Source organism: Cladophialophora yegresii (assembly GCF_000585515.1).
Source record: "Cladophialophora yegresii CBS 114405 chromosome Unknown aczIN-supercont1.1, whole genome shotgun sequence".
Taxonomy (NCBI): domain Eukaryota; kingdom Fungi; phylum Ascomycota; class Eurotiomycetes; order Chaetothyriales; family Herpotrichiellaceae; genus Cladophialophora; species Cladophialophora yegresii.
The window spans coordinates 2,974,395-2,993,972 of record NW_006913045.1 but is presented as its reverse complement, the minus strand read 5'-3'; the positions used below and the strand labels follow the sequence as shown (position 1 = coordinate 2,993,972).

Here is a 19,578-nt window from a genome sequence, read left to right as displayed (position 1 = left end):
TCGTGTGTCCACCAAATTAATTACTCAATCGCAATTGACATCACCGCATGCCCAGGCGCGGCGGCGAAGTCCTTGATGCACGCTCATATCGTCGGTACCGCACTAAGTACCTAAGTCGATTTACGAGCTACTTCGTACCGAGCGTGTCGAGTCCTTGATAAGGAACGATCGGGTGCTTCCTCCGTCTCCCCGTTCGATAGCAAGTCGGAGACTGCTCTCACACCGTCCTGAAACATCGTCTGCGACACGTGGCAAGCAAGCAGAGCAGCGCAGCACAACATGCAGTGTCTACGGTGCTGACATTGGCGTGACCAACGAACAATCCAACCAGCCATATCGTCTACACTACGCTGTCATTCTCGATTTCGCCCAGCACAGAACCTCGGCCTCCTCCTTTGCCCTCGAGATATCGTTCCACACCGCAACGCAACGCAACGCAGCAACAGGAAGAGGCGCAGTATCATACTATACCCGTTCCTACTTCCCCCTCTAGACCGAGACTCCAAGAACCTAGGAATTCGCGTCGATAGCCCGCCAGCAGCCGAGCCAGTCAGCATACCTATATACATCACCAATCAAGATATTGCCCAAGTCTTGCCTGCAATCCCATAAACCTCGTAGCTGGCGAGTGATCGCAATCAGACAATATGGGCGACGCGGGCCCTCCGTCGCCGGACCCAATCTTGCAGCAGGAAAGCGCCGTGCAAGTCGGAGAGGCGGGCGCGGATGAAGCGACACCACCAAGGGAGGTCAAGGTGTTGGTCACCGGGTTCGGGGTAGGTTTCTTCCTTTTCTTTTTCCTTGTCTTTCTTTGGATCTCCCACGCTGCTGGCGGCCGGGTTTTGCGCGGTCTTGGAGATCATGGTGTGATCAGCGAGCCGTATGACTCGGCATAATAAGAGGCAAAGAGGCGGTATGAGGGATAGGGAACGAAAATGCGGAAACTTGGTTCGCAGCACAGCAGGGCACAGCAGGGCACCTCGTTCTGCAGTACTACATGCCCGCGCATACACACTCCTGCACAGTTGCGTTTGGCGTTGAGCATCCGCAGCATGCAGCATGGATGCTTCCTTTCTCGGGCTGTATCGATCAGCCGCGCCCGAGCCTATATACCAGGGGCGATGTCGTCTCATTCTACGCAGTCCTTTTCTCCTCGGAGGGAACCACGGACGTCACTTTTCCCGTTCCACGCATCTCAGAGACAGAGACAGAACCATGCTAACCAAACCATCCATTGCACAGCCCTTCAAATCCTTCCTGATAAACCCGTCATGGCTGATCGCCTCGGCCCTCCCGGACGAACTCTACCCTTGCGCCACGTCGTCCACGGGTACAAAATCCCCAGCAGCCTACAAAATCACACTGATAGTCCACCCGTCCGCCGTGCGCGTCTCGTACTCGACAGTCTCCACGACGGTGCCGGCCCTGCTCTCAACCCTGGACCCGGACTTCGTCCTCCACATCGGCATGGCCGGTGGGCGGGACTGCTACAGCTTGGAGACACGCGCGCACAGAGACAACTACCGCATCAAAGACGTGGATGACGCGGACGGGCTGACGTGCGGCGAGCAGCGGTGGCGGCGGGAGAACGTCCCGGACGTGCTGTACGTGGGGTGGGAGGAAGGGGACGTGCTGAGACGGTGGGAAGAGGGCGTGAACAGGGGCCTGGCGGAACGGGGGTTCTTGGGTAAAGCCGAGATGGACAGTACGCAGACCCAGAATGGACGCTCACCTGAACCCGACGCCCGTTCTGTACTCGGACTGCCACGCACTCACGGCCATGGCCCGGTCCATCTCATGTGGGGCACGAGCAATGTGCCCGCGAGCGCGACCAAGGCGGACGAACATCGACGGAAGGCCGTGGTCAAGCTGTCGGCGGACGCGGGCCGGTTTCTGTGCGAGTACGCCCTGTTTGAGAGTCTGAGTCGGCGGTGGCTGGACGCGCGGGGAGCGGAGGAAGACCAAGACAGAAGCCCGGCAGTGGCGGAGGCGGCGATGGGTGCGTCGGCATCGGCATCGGCATCTGCCTCTGCCATTGCGCAACGGGGCGAGCTCGCGCGCGAACGGCTGGGCAAGGTCGCGTTCCTGCACGTACCGGGCTGGACGGGCGTCGAGGACATCAACCGCGGAGTCATGGTCGCCGAGGAAGCCATCCGCGCGCTTGTGGGCAGTTGGGAGGATGGGTATCGAAGGAACGGCAGGGTCGAGGTCGCGGCCAAGGCGTATACGAAGCAGCATTCGGAGGACAAGGGCAAGGTCGCCGCGAACTGGAAGGCTTGACGGGCGTGGAGTGGACGAAATTGCAGGGTCAGGTCACGCACGAGTGAGTTGAAATGACTTGATTGTTCTCTTCCTTATGCGCGATGGATGGGATGGAATTATAGAGATCAAGCTTCGGTTTATGGATGATATGATGCGATGTGGTGTGTCCACGTAGACACTGGCTTTCCAGAACTCAGTTCAACGACAGGTGGTACATACATAGACGAGCATAGCACGCTCCATTACGTTGCCAGCATTGCTATACTGCGTACTTCGTCTTGACTATTGTGTAGGTTATATCATACTGTGTACTCTCCTGTAGTACAGAGAGCCCGGGCCCGAATACACGATACGCGAGCCTGGATTTCCCATGCATCGAGTGTCCGGAGATAGTATCCCATGCTCGAGTGCCGTGATCCCGGATCGCAGTCAAGCTGCGAGCTCAAGCCGAGACGGCCACGGTTGGCTGGCCTACAGCGCAATACTGGCGTATCGGTAGTCCGGATGCATACCATGTAGCCGGGAGTTCATCAAGATGTTGCACTGTACATATTAAGCGAGGTGCACACGGGAGTCCATCAAGATCTTGCACTGTGCGTCGTAAGCGAGGTGCGGCGCGTTCACGCACATACGTATCAGACTTTTAGCTTCCTGTACCCCGTATTTCGGCTGCCGCAACGTCAAGGTTCGAGTCACTTACTCGGACCTGTACTGAAGTGGGCGCTTGCAAAGCAGGACGCATATCCTGCCGAAGCTGCCAAAGCATGGAGCCTAGCAGAGATGCTGACGTCGTGGATATGGCTGGAAGTGGTCATGGGGAGAGTTCAGTGTTGAACTGCTTGTGTAACCACCACTCACTCTATCCATCGGTTCGTCTATCAAATAGCATTCCTTTCCTTCTTGTGTACGTACTGACAGTCTTGGAAGGGATATGACATGTTATGACAGGTGCAGGAAGGAAGTGATCCCACTTGGATTGTTGACGGGAGGCAAGGGCAATGAGACATCTCGAAACAAGGTTATTGTGCCGCTCTGTTATGAAGGGAGTATGGTGTGAGTCCTTTATCGCGACTGAATCCGGGGCATGAACTCCACTCTCCAGTACTTGTACTTGTTTGCTCGACCCGTGTGTTTGTTGGTCGACGACGAGTGCGTCGTGCGGCAGCTGGACAGGGACAAGGTTTCGGGTGGTTCAACCATCGAAGGGTCGAATCGAATTGCTTTTCACCCTTCAATTGCGTCTTCCCCCAAGAGAAAAGTGACATGCCGAGCAGCTTGAAGCGCAGCGGCATGCCCGATTAACTTTGCTGTCAAGATGCCGCTGTTGTTGAACAAAGTTGAAAGATCCTTGCCATCAGCGGCTTTCGGTCCGTCAAACGAAAGAAGCGCATGGAGCTCGCAGTCGAAGGTGGCGTCAGGGCCCTTATAACGCCACTGATTGGCTGCCGTAGAGCCACTCAGGCTTTGTTGGAGCGCTGGCGTGTTGGTTTCGCGTCTGGTGAAACCTACAGCTTGACGCGTCAATGATGGGGCTACCAGCCGAGCACACGACCACACCATGTCGTACCCGGCGTCTTCGACGTTGACGGACCAAAGACTCGGAGTCAGGGCTATTGGCAGACCGGCTATCTACTGAGCAGAGCGCGTAGGAAGTAAGAAGGAGCTGGGCAAGCTGGACGGGGGCTGTCCATGTGGTCTCCTGATACTGGCAGAAGGGCAGCATAAGAACAACGCGCGAGTCTGTGCTGTGCATCGCAGCTTTGTGTTGGGCAGCTACAAGTAGGCATAGCGGACAAAGTGAAGCGGGCACTCACGAGGACGGCATCAGGTCTCGTAAGCAGTAGAGGATGAATTAGTGGTAGTGGGTTGAGGACAAGCGCAAACTTCGTGGATCGCTCTTGCAGTAGCAGTAGGAAAGAGCTGTCGAAGGGCGATTCTTCTCGACATCTGATATCCACTTCGATGCAGCGTGCAGCGTGCAATGTAAGACAAACACTACCAAACACAGTCGATGTTTTCGAGTGGTTCAGGTTCCCTGGTGGAAGCATCGTCGATTTACGCTTGCTTCTTCGCCTGCAGAACAACGCTGCAAGCACGCTGAACACTGACGCGGGACATGATGAACTTCCAAGGCCATGATATGTAAACCGCATTTCTGAAGATTTCCTTCCCCTCACTTGTACTTCACTTCCACTTCACTTTCGGCTTCCTTGCTTCTTGAGATCACTTCTTCTTCTTCTTGTTTCGGCACTCACTTCTTCCGGCCGTTGTGGACGTCCTTGAGTCAATTCACACCAGATATCACACCTTCGAAGGCTATGGGTGCCCTGCGATAGGCGCGCCACCCGGTCGGCGGTTCAAACGGGCACGAGCCCCCATCCTTGGTGCCCCCGTGACTCTCCACAGCACTTGGCCCAGGAGCCCACCAGAGCGTGTGAGACCCTGAACCAGACAGCTGCACTCCAACAGGGCCAGTCCCTCCTCTTCGCCCTCTTTACGTCCACCTTTTTCCACCTCCAGACTGTCCACTTCCAACATTCCAATCCTCACTCCGAAACACTCACATCCCTCCTCACGTCAACAACTTTGTAAACAAATCCTTTGCAAAGCGACCACATTTTCAACTGCCTCTCTACACTTTCTACCACTTCTCTCACGATCATCGCCGTGGCCCTGTTCAGATCTGAACCCTAGTCTCACTACCCTGGTTCCTCCAATTTCTCCCAATTTTCCCAGCCACCGTCATTTTCCCAACTGCACTCGGCCTGGCTCGATCTTCCACCTCCGATCTGACGGCGTCGACAACCTGCGCGTCCAACACTTTCTACCGTCGCATTAGACCACCCTTGAACCGAACCGTTCACTCTCATCCTCCAATCCACGACAGACCTCTTCTTCGCTTGCCAGCGAGATCAACCACCAACCATCCCGGCGCTTACCTGTCAACCGCAAGACAACCATGATCGCATAGCTGCATAGCCGCTTCCCGCACGCGTTGCAGCAGCATGCTCCCGTAACACTCCGTATACCCAGAAGCCTGCAGCAATCGGGTCTGCGCGTTTCCTGTTCGTCTTCGTTGCTATCTCAGAATCAAAATACACGAGTCGCAAAACGCGTCGAGCGCGATGGCCGACCGAGAACTATCACCTACAATTCTAGCCTCATCGGCGCAACGCAAATCACAGATGTCGATAACGCTTCCCCGGAACTTCGCACCTCTAGGACTCACCGGCGCTGACGACCCGAAGACTCCAGACCAGACTTTCGCGGAATTGAAGCTGCCTCCTCCACCGCACCACTCGACCTGTCGGTTGCGCCGGTCTCGCTTTGGAATTGACAACTTCCAATCGCGCAACAACGCGCTTCCTGCCACCCTCTTTGCTTCAGACATCCCCATCCCGTCGAGCTCGCCAAAAGACAACGATGTGTCGGACGCGGACACGGCTTTACCTTCTATTGAATTCCACCATCATCTGACCAGACCGTCGTGTACGCACAGCTCTACAGATCCTACGCCCAGTGAGAGACTTAGGCTCTCCGCCTTGAGAGACTCTCAACTGCCGCGTACTCCGATCGCTCAAACCAAGGTTGCTCCGATTGACTACAAGAACGGTGCATGGGAAATGCGTCGATCTGCGTCGGAGTCTTCATTTTCGTCGTCCGACGATACGTTCACCACTCGGCCGACATCATTTGATGGCAGTGCAACAAGCCCCGAAAACGAATGCCTCGACCCGTTTTCTCCGACCAAGGTCAATATCATCCCTGATACACCATCCAGGAAGAACAAAAAGCTGAGGGTCAATACCTTTACATCGAAAGCCAATGTGCAGTGGAGTATCGAAATGGACAACCACTTGTTCAATATCTACCAGATGTACCTGGCTGACCCTACTGTCACCCCGTTCAAAACCGTCCCTGGCAGTATTCCGCCCACCGGTGTTTGCCATCGTGTTGCCCGAAGAGCCAAGGAGACGTGGTCGAAGGCCTCGAGGGTGTCTAAGCCAATCATCCAACGGTACAAGATGCGAAACATCATTGAGTCCAGGAGCAATTTTAGAGACAGAACACCCGAGCCAAATGACTTCCTGCGTACGGACAATGATGCAAGGGGTTCTTGGCCTTCTGAATCCGCGACAAGAAAACGCCTGAAACAGCTCTGCAAGGAGAAATTCACCATTACTGCTCATTATCAGCGGTTGCGTGAATCGAGAAGCCCATCGCCTTTCCATGAGCAATTTCCTCGTCGACCACCGTCGCGGCTTGCTCGGTCGGTTTCTGCCCAAGACGCAGCGTCCACCACATATGCTACGCGAGAATTGGGGATCTCTCTCGTCGCTAGCGGTGCCACTGCACCTCTAGCACAGCTAGTGACAGGCGACTCTCCTCCCAGTCAGCGGATGTCGGATGATTGGTTCAATACCCCGGTGAACAGCTCCTCTGGCAGCATGTCCATATCGACAAGTACGGGTCTGGGGATCAACCCGGAGCCCGACAAGTTGCAAGTAGCGAGCAACATTCCGCGTCTGGCTTCACCTTTCAACTACAGCACGTGGAATGGATCGAGTAACTCAAATAGCCAGCACCGTCGTCATATCAGCCACAACCATTTCGAGACTGTTCATGCGACAGGAACAAGGTTGCTATCGCCTTTCAAACTCGAACCGGAGTTATCGTTGAACGTGAACAAGCGACGTGCCCAACACAATCTCGAAGATGAACTGAGTCCAAGTGGGAGCAATATTGAAAAGTTGAATGCTGAGCTGAACAACCTCCCTACGCCTACGACGTTCATACCCGAGCCTCAGATCCGACCGGAGCTGGTATTCACCGGTGCCGGTGATCTGAATCAACGAAGAATCCGAGTCCGCAACCGGGGTGCAACGATGGGATCTATGAACAATCGGGAGCACCTCGAACGTCTCTTCACTCCACCGATCACTCAAACTCCAGACGGCGACGGCATTCCGCCAGTGCCGCCGCTGCCTACCTCGTTGACCGCGCTGGCAAACTCCAATGTGCAAGGTAGACCTGCTGGTCTAGCTCCACCAGAGCCAGACCCGGCTCAGAAGCGTCTGGGCAGTCCATTTGAACTGGATCCGAACAAGCGGAGCTATCGAGCGAAAACCCCTCGCCATGTGCCAAGTCTGAGCGATCCTTTCATCAGCACGAGTGCCTTCGCCGCGACGCCCAGTCATGGGAACGGAGCCATGAGCATCGGGGAGCGACTAGCGGGATTCAGTACCTTTCACCCCACTCACTTTTCGCGTCAGATTCCGGACTATCGACCAAAAGACGACCCTTTCACTTGAAGAATAAGGGCGGCCTGGGATAGGGTCTCCGTGGGGATGGATGGTACGAAGTGGAGGAGCACGGTTTCTACATTGGTGGATTATCTACTGGTTTGAACTATTCGCGATGGCGCTGGCAGGACAGGTTCTATGTGAATGATTGATTTCGAAAACATGACTAGGCCACACCACAGAAGATCAACAGGCTTGATGACCGACGTGTTTGAACATACAGAGGGGGCCTCCCAGCATGACGAATGGTGGCAATGCTTGGTGAATGGTGGAGCGTTAGTGGTTTCTATCAATGTATTCTACCATTGCACAAATTGGGCCGTTTGAATGGAGAATCGCCTCGCCCCATGCAGACGGCCGGCGAGTCGTCCTGGGAAGCATTGGAAACGTGCTCTCCCATCACGAGATGATGAATTTTGACGTATGAGCGGAAGACACCACACAGAACCAATGCCTTGCGTACTTGATGCCAATCCTTTAAGCTAGCACTAAGGCCAGGTTGGATGTTGCCTTGGGGAGCTTATGCCAGAATACAGGTTGTTTGCGCTGTCGCAAGGCATTAGTGACTTGGTAGCCCTACGCCACTCGCCTGGCGACACCCCGTGCTGCTGTTGGCAGAACTGTATTCCGTATACACGGTACGTATACAGGAAGTGCGCGACAACAACGAGGACAGGACCCACTGCTCCACAGCTGCCCGCAGCATACAGAGTACAGAGTGTGTACTCGTACTCGTGTGTATGCTGCTGTAGGTGCCTGCATGAACACTGCTGGTTTGGGCGAGCTAGATCCAGCGATTAGCCTACCTAGGTAATTACCTAACCTGACGACTGGCTCGTACCCAGTCGCAAAGTCACCGTACAATAGATACGCAAGCCATCGATCCGGCTGGTGCAGTCTCTGGCCGCCTTGTCTCGATCTCGCTACTCCGAACCTACCACCCTTCCTACTATGGAGGCTGGTATCGCCCTGTGAGCTGCCCCTTCAGGGACAGTGCATAGCCAGACACTCGCCCAAGAAAGCAAGATTCCCTAGCTGCATGACCGTGGCCGCGATGACTAAGTTCTCTGGTCATCAGCCTCAATGCGCTGGTCAGCCACTGGCCGTGGGGGGCGAGGAGTAGGGATTTCGCCGTCACTAATGCTGACCGTCCCATACCATGTAGTGGGACTGGCCACAGCCTGGCTAGACGATGAGAGCCGATACTTCTTCTACACTACATGAGCAGACCTCGAGGACCTCAATGGGAACCACTTCGCTGTCGCCGCCGTGGGTATGGCCACCTCCAAGCCCGTGCTGTTCATGAACGCGAAGACTCCTGTCAATTTCCCATGCAAACGACAACGGCAGGAAGTCCGTGCTCTAGCCTTGCGCGCCGCCTCCTTCTCCCGGCCGAACAGGAAGAGGAAGAACGCCAAGGGCAGTGAGGATTCAGCATCAGCGTCAAGTCGTGAGGCGTCCTCGTCACGCCGGCAGAGGCGTCCATTGCCAGTGACGCCGTCCAAAGTATGTGAAGCAGAACGATCCAGCCTGTGGGATGCCCCTGCTTAACACACGTTGCGCAGGTTCCAACCGAGGCGTCGGATCAGCAATTCGGCTACTGCTGCTTCTGTGGCAAACCTCTCGAACCAAGCCTGGAGGACATCTGCCTCGTGTCTAGCATCGTCCACCCTTCCGCGCCATTGCATCAGATATGTAGAGGACATCCTCCTACGGATGCCTCAACTTCTGCTGCAGCATGTCTCCCTACACCTGGACCTCTGCCGGACGCCACGTGCGACCCCTTCGACGCCACGCCCCTTGCAATCACAGCCGACAATCACGACGTCTTGAACTATATCAAATCATTTACCTTTGCAATCAACTGGCCTGACGAGCTCGAAGCCTGTCGCGAAGGATGCAGCTTGTACAACGCCCATCTGCTGCTGTACAGAAGGTATTTCACCCACCAGGCCCCCATGAGCGGACTCCTCTCGTACGTGTACAATCTTATGGCCATTGCACAGCCCGAAAGGGCGGCATACCATCGACAGACATCCATGAAGTATTCGCTGAAGTGCTTCAAGTTCCTCCGGGAGTTGATCGACACATTGGACAACTCAGATGAGCAGCTGATGCTCCTCGTACAAACGATCTGGCCCCTCGCGAGCGCCGAGTACTCCGAGTCCATCCGAAGGGGCGGTGACCGGAGCCTACAGCATCGAGGTGCGCTCCTGCGGCTGGTACAGCTCCTGGGCGGCTTGCAACGACTTCCCTTGGTGTACCGGGAACTGTTTGTGAACTTCTTCGCCAAATCCGCCGTCGTGAAAGACACAGCTACAGAGATCGATCCTGCAGCCTGGGACCCCGGTCCTTGGCAAGGGCAACTCAGTGACGATGCCTCTCCGCTGGCGTTGGAGGCGAATCCGCCCACCAAGCCCTTGGCCGACACTCCTGATACCTTGTCCGAGATCCTAGCGGCTCTGCGCGAACTGGTGGCCGTCGAGAATATAAAGCGGCGTGGCAAATGGTCAGATGATGATCACTTGGGCCCGGTCTTCCGCTGGACCTATCTGCGCAGGATGGCCTTGAAGATGCGGCTTTGGAACTTCCTTCACCCTCATCCACCCCGATGTCCATCGTCATCAGAATATCCTATCCACCAGATCTCTCACTGTCAATCCGTAGAGGAGTCCACGCGGGTATCGCGGGAGTCCTGTCTGTGTCTTGCAGCACAACTATTCATCTACCTCAGCTTGGAGACCCATCCCGTCAGGCACCCAACGTACGCTGCGCCCACTCAATATACAGACATGCTGGCACGGAGCAAGATCCTTGACAGCTTGCTCTTTGGGTACGCGGAAGGATGCGGCACGGTCGGATCTCGCGGCGTATGCGGCCTTGACACCCCGGCCCTTGGAGAGGAGCAAGCCAATGCGCAAGAGCCAGCACGAGATCTTTTGTGGATCGTGGCAATCGGAGCGTGCTTCGAAGCAGACGTGTCTAGGCAGATGCCTCACAATCTGATCCCCGGTTTGGCCACGACGGCCAAGGCAGCTGGCTTTTGGGATCAGAAAGAATGGAAGGTGGCGCCGTGTGCGGACGACGGTGATGACAGTGTCAGCGGCAGCACACAGCAAACGGCACGGCCGTGGTTCTCCATGCAGTTTGGAGGACTGGCCAGGCGGCTCGGGTATCTACAGTTCAGTTGTGTGAAGGAGCTGTTCTCCAGGAGGTACGTCTACGATGAAATGATCATGGAGGAGACCTTGAGCAAGTTGTTCGATGTTGGCCCGTCTAGTTGAGATGAGGATGAAAGCGTAGGGATTCTCGATCTCGCCGGCGGGGCAGCGCTTGGGTATTCGCGATGGGATGGGATGTATGTGCCAGCCCATCACCTCGTACAGCGCAGTGAGGTAGCCTAGAGAATGTGACCCTGAGTCCATTTCAGCACTAGGATTCGACGGTCGTTACAGGCCATTAGTTTCAGTCTGTTACGGCGTGAAGATGCCCCCGCTCACTGGCTGGCGTGATGTATCTTACAAGGCATGACGGATACACCTGTATTACAGCCTGCTCATACATAGTCGTACATACCTAGTGACATTGGCAGCGCTTCCTCCACCGCCGACTTGCTGATGTTCTGGCCGTCACTCAATAGCTTAGCGGCTCATGCATTTCAACCGCCGTGTCCAGACCAGCACACGAGCATATACGACCTTTAGTCCACAGAGCCATCGTCCCCAACAGCGGGTTCAGGGCTTCTCGGCTATCTGCATCCTGCTGATACCGTCTCCACCGCTTAACCCCGAGCCATGCTGACGTCTACTGTGTAATTCACAATCGACCCTCCAGACTTGGCTCTGTTCTTCTGGTCGCTTTCGACCACCGCCATCAGACCGCCTCATTTCCTCCAGCGTGAGAACCAGCCTCTATCAATACCCAAGACATCGGCTTTGAGTCTTTCCCCGCCAGCACGATACGTTGGTTGCACTAAACTCCCTCTCCTTGGAACCAATCCGCGCCAACGCTCGTCCCTTCACACTAATATCCAGTCCCACGATGGTGAGGCGCAGAGGTTGTTGCGATGGTACCTTGACTTCAGGTTGTGCCATTCTCGGACGGTGAAAGGAAAAATGACTGCCAATAGACATCAGTCTAATCACTTCATCCTGCTGCGTCCCGTCGACGAGTTGCTTACCGCCGGCCCAAGGAGTGGTCGGTGACCCGTTAGACTATGAAAGACTGCCTTACAGCTCTTTGTGGAGGATGATGCCTTTCCCGAGAGAGAAAACGGCGCTGGACGCATCGTCATGGCCGGGCTCTTCTCATCGTCTTTGCCCACACTTCGCAGCCACCCAATCTTCGTGCAGTTGAATTGCTCGTCTGACCGGACTGGCCCGATAGTGCGGTACGCACGTGTTCCGTGGTCTTCGAGTGGCCATTGCTTGTGGGGTCGATGTGGAAGCCCTCCATGCGAATCTCTTCACCTTGTCTCCGCCGTATTGACGTTGGCGACGATCGGGTTTGAGGACGAATTCTGATGTCCCATTGCTTTTAGCAGTACCAAATCAAGAGACCGAAAGGTTGTGACAAAGTGAGTGCGGGCATTGAAGAGCTACTCGCGGACATGAGGAGGATATAAGTATACCCTCCTGTTTGTCCGCCACTTCACTTGCCTCAACAATCGAGTTGTGGAAGTGATTGATTATCTCCTACAAGTCCGGTCTCCAGCATAACGGATCTGAGAGGGGACTCAGGTATGTCACCAGGTGTGGATGATCGCGAACTCAGTCATGTCACCGGCGTCTGGCTGGGAGGTATATTGGAGGAGATGGCGCAGGATCGTCAGGTCAGTAAGGCACCGAGATCGTTGGGCAGGACTTTGCTCGCACCGAACAACAGTTCCATCCGGCGGGAATCAGCATTCCTTCGAGCCGTCTTCTGGGAACGGACCTTCTACGACAAGCCTTGGACAGAGGCACAGTATTCTCTAGGCTCCTCGCTGCTCAAAAATCCACCCTACCGTCTGGCAATTGGCTCGCTGGAGGCACCAGAGACAATAGTCCACCCACCGATGATTCGATTCTTCAACCAGAAGCTCCTTGATGGACAATCCCCGACTACGTAGCACTCTTAGGAATCGATCAGGGGAAATCACGCTTGTCGCTCCGGCCCTGTGTGTCCGGCAGGCATACCAAGATTCCAGTCTCACGCATTTGGCCTTCGCCAGCCCAGCCATACAGCCAGCCGGTCAGCCAGCCATCTAGCCACTCGTAAGGACGACTCGGCCGAGGGTACCCTCATCAAGCAGTGTCAGACACGCCCGACCTCCGGCGCAGGAACACCACGCTTGATATATACCCTATCACCGGCGTAGGGGCAACATTGCCTCTCGAAGACAGAGGAGCAGACGAACAATGCTCAATTGGTTACACATGACGCTCTGCGGCATTCAGGTTTCCGCCGTCGCCAGGATCCTCCACCACCAACACGCCAGCCGGATCGTCAGCCAGACCGTGGTGTCACCGCCCATCCACCTACCAGGACAAACACAACGCCTTCAGTCCCGGTATGCCCGCCAGAGCCACAGTGTACCCCGTACTGACACGCTCTAGGTCATTGGACTTCGACGACCACATCATGTGGAAGAAGATCCCAGGACCAGACCAGCCTCCCTTTACCCGCTGCGCCAGACTCACTACTCACTTGCTAACATCACGCAAGCTGAACCCGATCTCCCTCGCATCTTCAGCACCGATCCAGATCCCCACGCCCTCTGTCCCTCCCATGGGACAAAACTCCTCATTCGCGGCAGCCACCCAGGCACGGGCTCTGATCCGAACTGGGACTGCGTCTTGATTGACTAGGAGTGGTCCTGTCACTAGGCCTCTCTCGTTGCGTGACCCAGACACCTCAACATCCCCATCGCGCGACGCATGGAGCCCCATCCCTTTATCTCGGCCGGTACGGACATCGACCACATCGCGCTCATCTCGCCCGAGTCCGGTAGGACCCTCACCATGAACCTCGACCTGAACATCCTCCCCCTGCAAGACAGAGAACTCCACCTCCACTCTCCCCACAATGCGAACCGTATGTTCGGGTACCGACCTCCGAACGTCGCCAGGAAACGTGACGACCCGTTCTTCGCATCTCTCGACCTCACACTCCCGACTGAGACACGTCCAACCATACATGCCCGGCATGAGGAAGGGTTGTCGCACGATGACGCCCCGACCTGGGGAAATACAGACGGGGAATCGCCGCGGCCTGGTTTCCAGGCCGGTGTAGTGCCGGTGGAATATGACGTGGGCGTTGGGGGCGGTGGGACAGGGAGTTGTAGGATTAGGGATTGAGATGGCGCGTCTGGCGGTAGCAATGGTATAGGAGGAGGGGGGTGGGGATGAGATGACGGATGGTCTTGTGGTGATCGGATCGAGAGAGGGGGGGGAGCCGTGCTGGTAATGGCGCAAGCGGGTGGAGAAGGCGGAGGGTGAGATGAATGAGAAGGTGTGATCCGCGTCGGTGTCGGTGTCGGTATGTGCGTGGATGAGGACAGGGTGGTGTGTCGATCTGTAAACGTGGTGTGTCCTCTCCATGGTCACGTTATGGTCTCCGAGAGATCCATGTCCACATAGAGTCTTCGTACAATTATCTATTTCCATCTTACTGTAATACGTAAGGCAGAACAGCCGGCGAGACAGCTATTACCGACGTATGTAGTCTAGATAGGACTGTATCTGCAGAATCCCCTAAGAGAGACGGTACGTCAAACACATTTTTCTATCACTGCAAGTCCCGTTCGGACAGTAGTCACGCAGACCATCGGGTGAACAGTCGTTTGCAGGATCGAGACTACGGGCGTACAGGTATATATCATCGTACGTCCCGTTCGAAGTGTAGTCACGTTCCTACCTACCTGCGGGTCATAGTGGTGATTGTCGTATGCGAGATCGAGGCTACGTGCCATGCATGTGTCTGCGTGCATGATCACTGTGCAAGTCATTCACCGAACCGGTGCTGACTTACTGTAATGAGCCGAGGTAGAAAACCAGATAATCACAACAGTACAAACAGGTGTTTCACGGAACCATGCGTTCTTCGTTTGAGCACTCAAGTACGTACCTAGGTAGTGAGGGAGTCAATGATTTCAATGATCCGTATCAGGTCACTTGGCGGCCTGGATGCACCCAGGACGATCACGGAGCTGTTAGGCTCCTGACACTGATACCAGGACGAAGTTGCCGAAGAGATCCAGGCAAGGTCGGATCTGACCAAGCGATAGTTGAAAGAACGGAAGGACATGCTTTCATTATAACAAGATTTCCCATGGTGAGCGAGCTGACGAAGCCTACACATGTACCTGAGATATGTACGCTGGAGCTCATCGTCGACAACCCTCGCTCACAATTCCGACATTGCTGACCTTGCCGACCGGGCCGCCCTAACGAGCTCAAGCAAGCTGTTTGCAGCCTCGCCCTTGACAACACTACTGGTGAGAGCACGTGGCCGTAGCTTGTTCCCCTTGACAATCTCATTCTCATCGACGTCGCGTTCAAGATCACAAATCACAGAGCTTGATAAATGTTCGGGCGTTTTCGGTTCCGCCTCCCCTGACTCTTCAGCGGCATCTCGCGGACCGACGTCTACAGGCGGACTACTCGGTAGGTCCTCCTGGGCGGGGCCCGTACGTTTGCTTTCGCGGAGGCCGCTATCTTCGTCATTCCACCTGGCAGAGAACGCGGTGGGCGTGATTTTCGGTATGGGCAGTGTCGACAGGGCGCGCACAGCCGGTCTAGGACCCAACGTCGCTCGGGCACGTGCCAATGCAACTCGAGACTCGGGAGATATGGTTGTAGTTTCACTATGGTCTGGTCGTACGGTTGACGAGGACCGTGGGGAGGACGACAGTGCTGGTAAGCTGGGCGACGACGATCTGTCCTTTGGCACTTGCAGGCGTGCAAGTGGCGTCATGATCTGGTTGGTTTGTATCTTGTAGAAGGCGAGCTGTAATCGCGTGCGCAGGGCTTCTGCTCTCTGGGGTGATGTCAGTACGTTGTGGCTGATGTCCGAGCAATGGATGGTCTACCTCGAGCATCATCTCTTTCCTCGCATCCTCCTTGGCGGCGGCTACCTGTATAGGTACCTCAAGCTCCTCGATCATGTGCATGTCCTCCTCTTGGGAGGAGCGGTTGTTGTCAAAGTCGATCAAGCTTGACATGCTTAGGCTGACTTGAGACGATTCTTTGACCAGGTTTGGACGCAGAGGCGGCACGAGCTGGGACGTGGTTTGCGCGAAGCTGACGGCGTGCTGGATGCATGGTTAGCAGTTGTTGTCTGTCCGAAGTGATAGAACATACCATAGTGTCTAGTGTCTGTTGGCTGGGCTCTTCATGTATGTGAAACTCGGCCTCGACCTGCGATGGTTCTTCTTGCGAGCCACGGAATGAGGCAAAAGATGTGTCCAGCGTTGATTTGCTCCAAGTCATCGAGGGCTGCGCAGTCTCCTCGACCTCAGACACCGCATCGCTCTGCATTGCCGTGACCTGGGATAGAGTGTGTACACTGATTGTTTCCCGCGAGTCCGCCTGTGTAGACTCATATACTTCTTCCAGCTTGCGTTTCTGACCGGCTCGGGGACTGGTGAGAAGCGACCCATTCGCGGACACCCTTTGTGAAACGGTGTCGACAATCTGCAGCCCCGGTCTCGACGCCTTAGAGGGTTGTTGTAGAGGCGCGTTCGGGTCTTTTGGCCCGAGGACGCGTCTGGCGGGGGAGGCCGCGGTCGTCATTTTGCGCGAGACACGATCGAGCTATAAGCAAGGAGGAGTTCGAGAGGTCGGCTGCTGGCGAGAGGAAACACCAATCTACTCCAGAGCGCGAAAATCAAAGACAGAATACCAGTTGTGGTGGTCGCGTTGGAAAGTATCGAGACACGCATCAACATGGAATGAAATGCAGGTGCAGAGGCCCGAAGATCAACCAAGCGTCAATCTTCGGGCTCTAACCGTCGGGCCTTGCCATGCCTGAAGCGCGCCCAATTGGCCGCGTTGGTTTAACGTTGGTGCCCTGCAGGTTGTTAGCAGATCGCGTTAAGTGGGCCGCATCTGGAGAATCTCTCAGCTCGCTTACGAGGCACGCGAGGCACGCATACACAGCACGGGATACTCCGATAGGTACAATACTCCATTTACGACTGCGTGCTGGGAGCTTTATCCTCATGGCAGCAATGATTGGGCGACTTGCGTAATCATTGCCGTGCCAAATATAATCGACATGAGAACATCAAGTAAGCAATGCTGTATAATATTGCAGCACACAACAACAAGAATGCGCGCGTATGGGTGACCGCTCTTGTACAGCACCTCTGAAACAGGCAGCCTCGCCGGTGAGCCCATTGCTCCAAGCACTGTGGAAATGTCTAGGTATCCAAGACGGAGTGCGTGCGAAGTACAACTGTGCAGTGCTTCCAGCATCCAAGACACCTCGTCTGTCACCGCCAGTACCCATCTGCATGCCCAGTGACCTTCGAATAGCAGGATACAAGTGTACTTGGAAAATCCATGCCCACACGTGTAACGACCCATTGTTCACCTGGACGTGGTGTAAGAACCGCTCTCTCGAAGTAGTCGGGAGAATAGTTAGGTTGCAGAGGCTGCACGGTCCCGCCATGGAGGATGAGACCTGACGAAAGCTTCAGTGAGGATAGCGTTCTGACCGATGAAGACGGCAGAATAGACGGCTGGACGTTGCACTTGAGTGTCAAGCAATAGAGCAGTATGTCTTTCTCGAGGTATGCCTGTTCGCCCTTCAAAGTAGCTGTGTTGATCGCTACGCCGAGTATTCTAACTCGTCGCCCACAAGGCGAACGCCCTCATCCTGCACATGCCGGCTCAAATCATATTGCAAGAAAAACCCCCATCTGTCCGCGCAGTGTTGTCGGTTTTCTGGAACGGAACCATCTTAGCTCATGTATTCCTGCACATGGACGCCATCAGCAACCTCGTCGTATAGCTCCCATCCTGCAGGAAGATGAATGTCTGCATTAGGCTATGTAAGTAGGGGTCCACGTGCCACCTACTGTATATTGTAGTGCAAGGAAATGGGAGACTGTCCCCAGCGTACAAACACCCAAGAAAATTATGTCTTTTGCCTTCTCGAGGTTTCAAGGATTGTTCCTGGTTGAAGGGCCCTTTTGCCGAGCACGGTCAGCAGCGCGCAGGGACATTTATGCCCGTGTCACCAAGGTAAAACAGTCGCTGCGTTTGCTCCCCTCAGTTTCACAGGTCGATGGACGCATGATTAACGGAGAGAGGGATTAAAGGGGTGGATATCGTTTTGCCCCTTGCAAGGTTGCCGGCTGCAATCTTTGCCGACTTCTCTTATGGTGATGCCTGTACATGGCAGACAATTACTCATGAGTACGACAAGGGGAGAGTCATGAACAAGCAACCCGATTCAATATAAACCGGACCGACTGACGTGGACAGTCATTATCAAGTGGGCGCCACGAAGGCTTTGCAGCTTCGCATTGGTGATAAACCGAGTCGGGAACCCGTGGGCGTTGCCCACAGCTATCTTACCAAGTATATAAGCAGCAACCCACCTTGACTGAGCCAAGCCTGCACCAACCACTAGAGTCTTGTGTCCGGGAGTGGTAGGGAAGTATTGGCTCCCAGTCTGCTGCCTTGGCGGACGGGACAAAGATACGTAACTTGCCGCTCTTCCTGTAACTGGGCTGGTGTGATGGCCGCAGGGACGACGACATCGCTTATCTGTCGGAATCGAGCATTCATTCGAAACTCAAAGACACTAATGGCTAGATGCCATCAGTCTATGCAAGCTACCTCTCATGCGCTTTTTGGAATTTCGGAACCTGTCCGATGAGAACTGTCTTACACAGTGAAATATCTTGAACTCCCAGCGTCCTCCATCGACGCAACTAAAATGTCTCTGGCTCCTCGGCGCCGTTCGCTTCCAGATCCGGAATCTCAAACCCTTCCTCTGTGCTATAGAGGATCGTCTGGATATTCTTGATCAACCCGTTCTCGTCTTTTTCGAGGGAAGGATCTTGTTCGCAAGCAGTTTGGAGTAGCAGCTCGATGTCTCTCAATTTACTAAAGTAAAAGTCTCTCTCCTTCTCCAGACCGCTGATTGCTTCCTTGAGTTGATCGTTCTCAACTTTGAGTGCGGCGGACCCAATGGTAGCGGTCCCTGAGCTTCGTGGCCCTGGTCTGTTGACGGGCGTTGTTCCCGTCTTTCGAGTCGTGCTTGACCCCGTGCTGGCTCTTGGCGGTGCCGCAGCGGGCGCGGGCGCGGGCGCAGGTGCGCCGACGGCTTTGCGCCGCGCCACAGCGTCGTATTCGTGACCAGGAAAGTATTGATCCCAGTATCTTTTTGACCACTGGAGGAATTCGAGGTTGTCTTGCATTTTGCACTTTACGAGAGACTCGACTGGGACGGTTCGATCGATACCATGCTTGGTGAAACAATCTATCAAGTGACCGTCAGTCGGTGTTCGATCAGAGGAGAATGCGCCCCGTCTCGAGGAGAAACGTACTCTGTAGTATCTTGAAGTTCTGTATGTAGGCGTACTCTGTATTCACATTGAACTTGACTCGGCCCATTGGAACATCAACTGTCATCTGATTAGCGCGCACTCATAGTACACCGCTGGTAACCTACGGAAGATGGAGTCGAATAACTGGCAGAGAGCGGCGCTATCGATAGGAGATCAGTATCGCGAAGTCCAATGTGGTCGTATGCCATACCCTGTCCCACATTGCTCTACCTTGGTGATGTTGAGTTGTAGTAGGCCATTTAACCAAGCGAGGAGTTCTTGCCTGCAAGTGAGTTAGCGATGCGTAATGAGCGGCGGGTTTGGCCAGAAGTTGTCCTACCTTGACTCGCCCATCGTTGTGCGCAGGCGGACTACTGTAGAGACAGACAACAGCACGGTGATAGCAAAGCTGAAAAGTAGCTGATCAAGCCAAGACAAGGCCTTTGAGTCAGGACAACACGATGGCGGTTT

General features: G+C 55.0%; 6 protein-coding genes across 6 annotated transcripts; 3 read left to right on the top strand and 3 right to left on the bottom strand.

The window, feature by feature from the left end:
* Positions 1–1,215: 1,215 nt before the first annotated feature.
* A1O7_01068 (uncharacterized protein) lies at positions 1,216–2,280 on the top strand (the record flags this gene model as incomplete). Its single annotated transcript, XM_007755107.1, has 1 exon — positions 1,216–2,280. One exon carries the CDS (start codon positions 1,216–1,218, stop codon positions 2,278–2,280), a length of 1,065 nt encoding a protein of 354 aa, XP_007753297.1.
* Positions 2,281–5,387: 3,107 nt separating this feature from the next.
* Positions 5,388–7,574, top strand: A1O7_01067 (uncharacterized protein; the record flags this gene model as incomplete). The annotated part of the gene is made up of 1 exon (XM_007755106.1): positions 5,388–7,574. The coding sequence occupies one exon, from the start codon at positions 5,388–5,390 to the stop codon at positions 7,572–7,574; it is 2,187 nt and encodes a 728-aa protein (XP_007753296.1).
* A 1,266-nt stretch (positions 7,575–8,840) lies between these two features.
* A1O7_01066 (uncharacterized protein) lies at positions 8,841–10,849 on the top strand (the record flags this gene model as incomplete). Its single annotated transcript, XM_007755105.1, has 2 exons — positions 8,841–9,071; positions 9,131–10,849. 2 exons carry the CDS (start codon positions 8,841–8,843, stop codon positions 10,847–10,849), a joined length of 1,950 nt encoding a protein of 649 aa, XP_007753295.1.
* Positions 10,850–13,249: 2,400 nt separating this feature from the next.
* Positions 13,250–14,146, bottom strand: A1O7_01065 (uncharacterized protein; the record flags this gene model as incomplete). The annotated part of the gene is made up of 1 exon (XM_007755104.1): positions 13,250–14,146. One exon carries the CDS (start codon positions 14,144–14,146, stop codon positions 13,250–13,252), a length of 897 nt encoding a protein of 298 aa, XP_007753294.1.
* An 805-nt stretch (positions 14,147–14,951) lies between these two features.
* A1O7_01064 (uncharacterized protein) lies at positions 14,952–16,339 on the bottom strand (the record flags this gene model as incomplete). Its single annotated transcript, XM_007755103.1, has 3 exons — positions 14,952–15,584; positions 15,637–15,858; positions 15,908–16,339. 3 exons carry the CDS (start codon positions 16,337–16,339, stop codon positions 14,952–14,954), a joined length of 1,287 nt encoding a protein of 428 aa, XP_007753293.1.
* A 2,150-nt stretch (positions 16,340–18,489) lies between these two features.
* A1O7_01063 (RP/EB family microtubule-associated protein) lies at positions 18,490–19,461 on the bottom strand (the record flags this gene model as incomplete). The annotated part of the gene is made up of 5 exons (XM_007755102.1): positions 18,490–19,040; positions 19,108–19,185; positions 19,233–19,267; positions 19,319–19,390; positions 19,448–19,461. The coding sequence occupies 5 exons, from the start codon at positions 19,459–19,461 to the stop codon at positions 18,490–18,492; spliced, it is 750 nt and encodes a 249-aa protein (XP_007753292.1).
* Between the last annotated feature and the right edge of the window lie 117 nt (positions 19,462–19,578).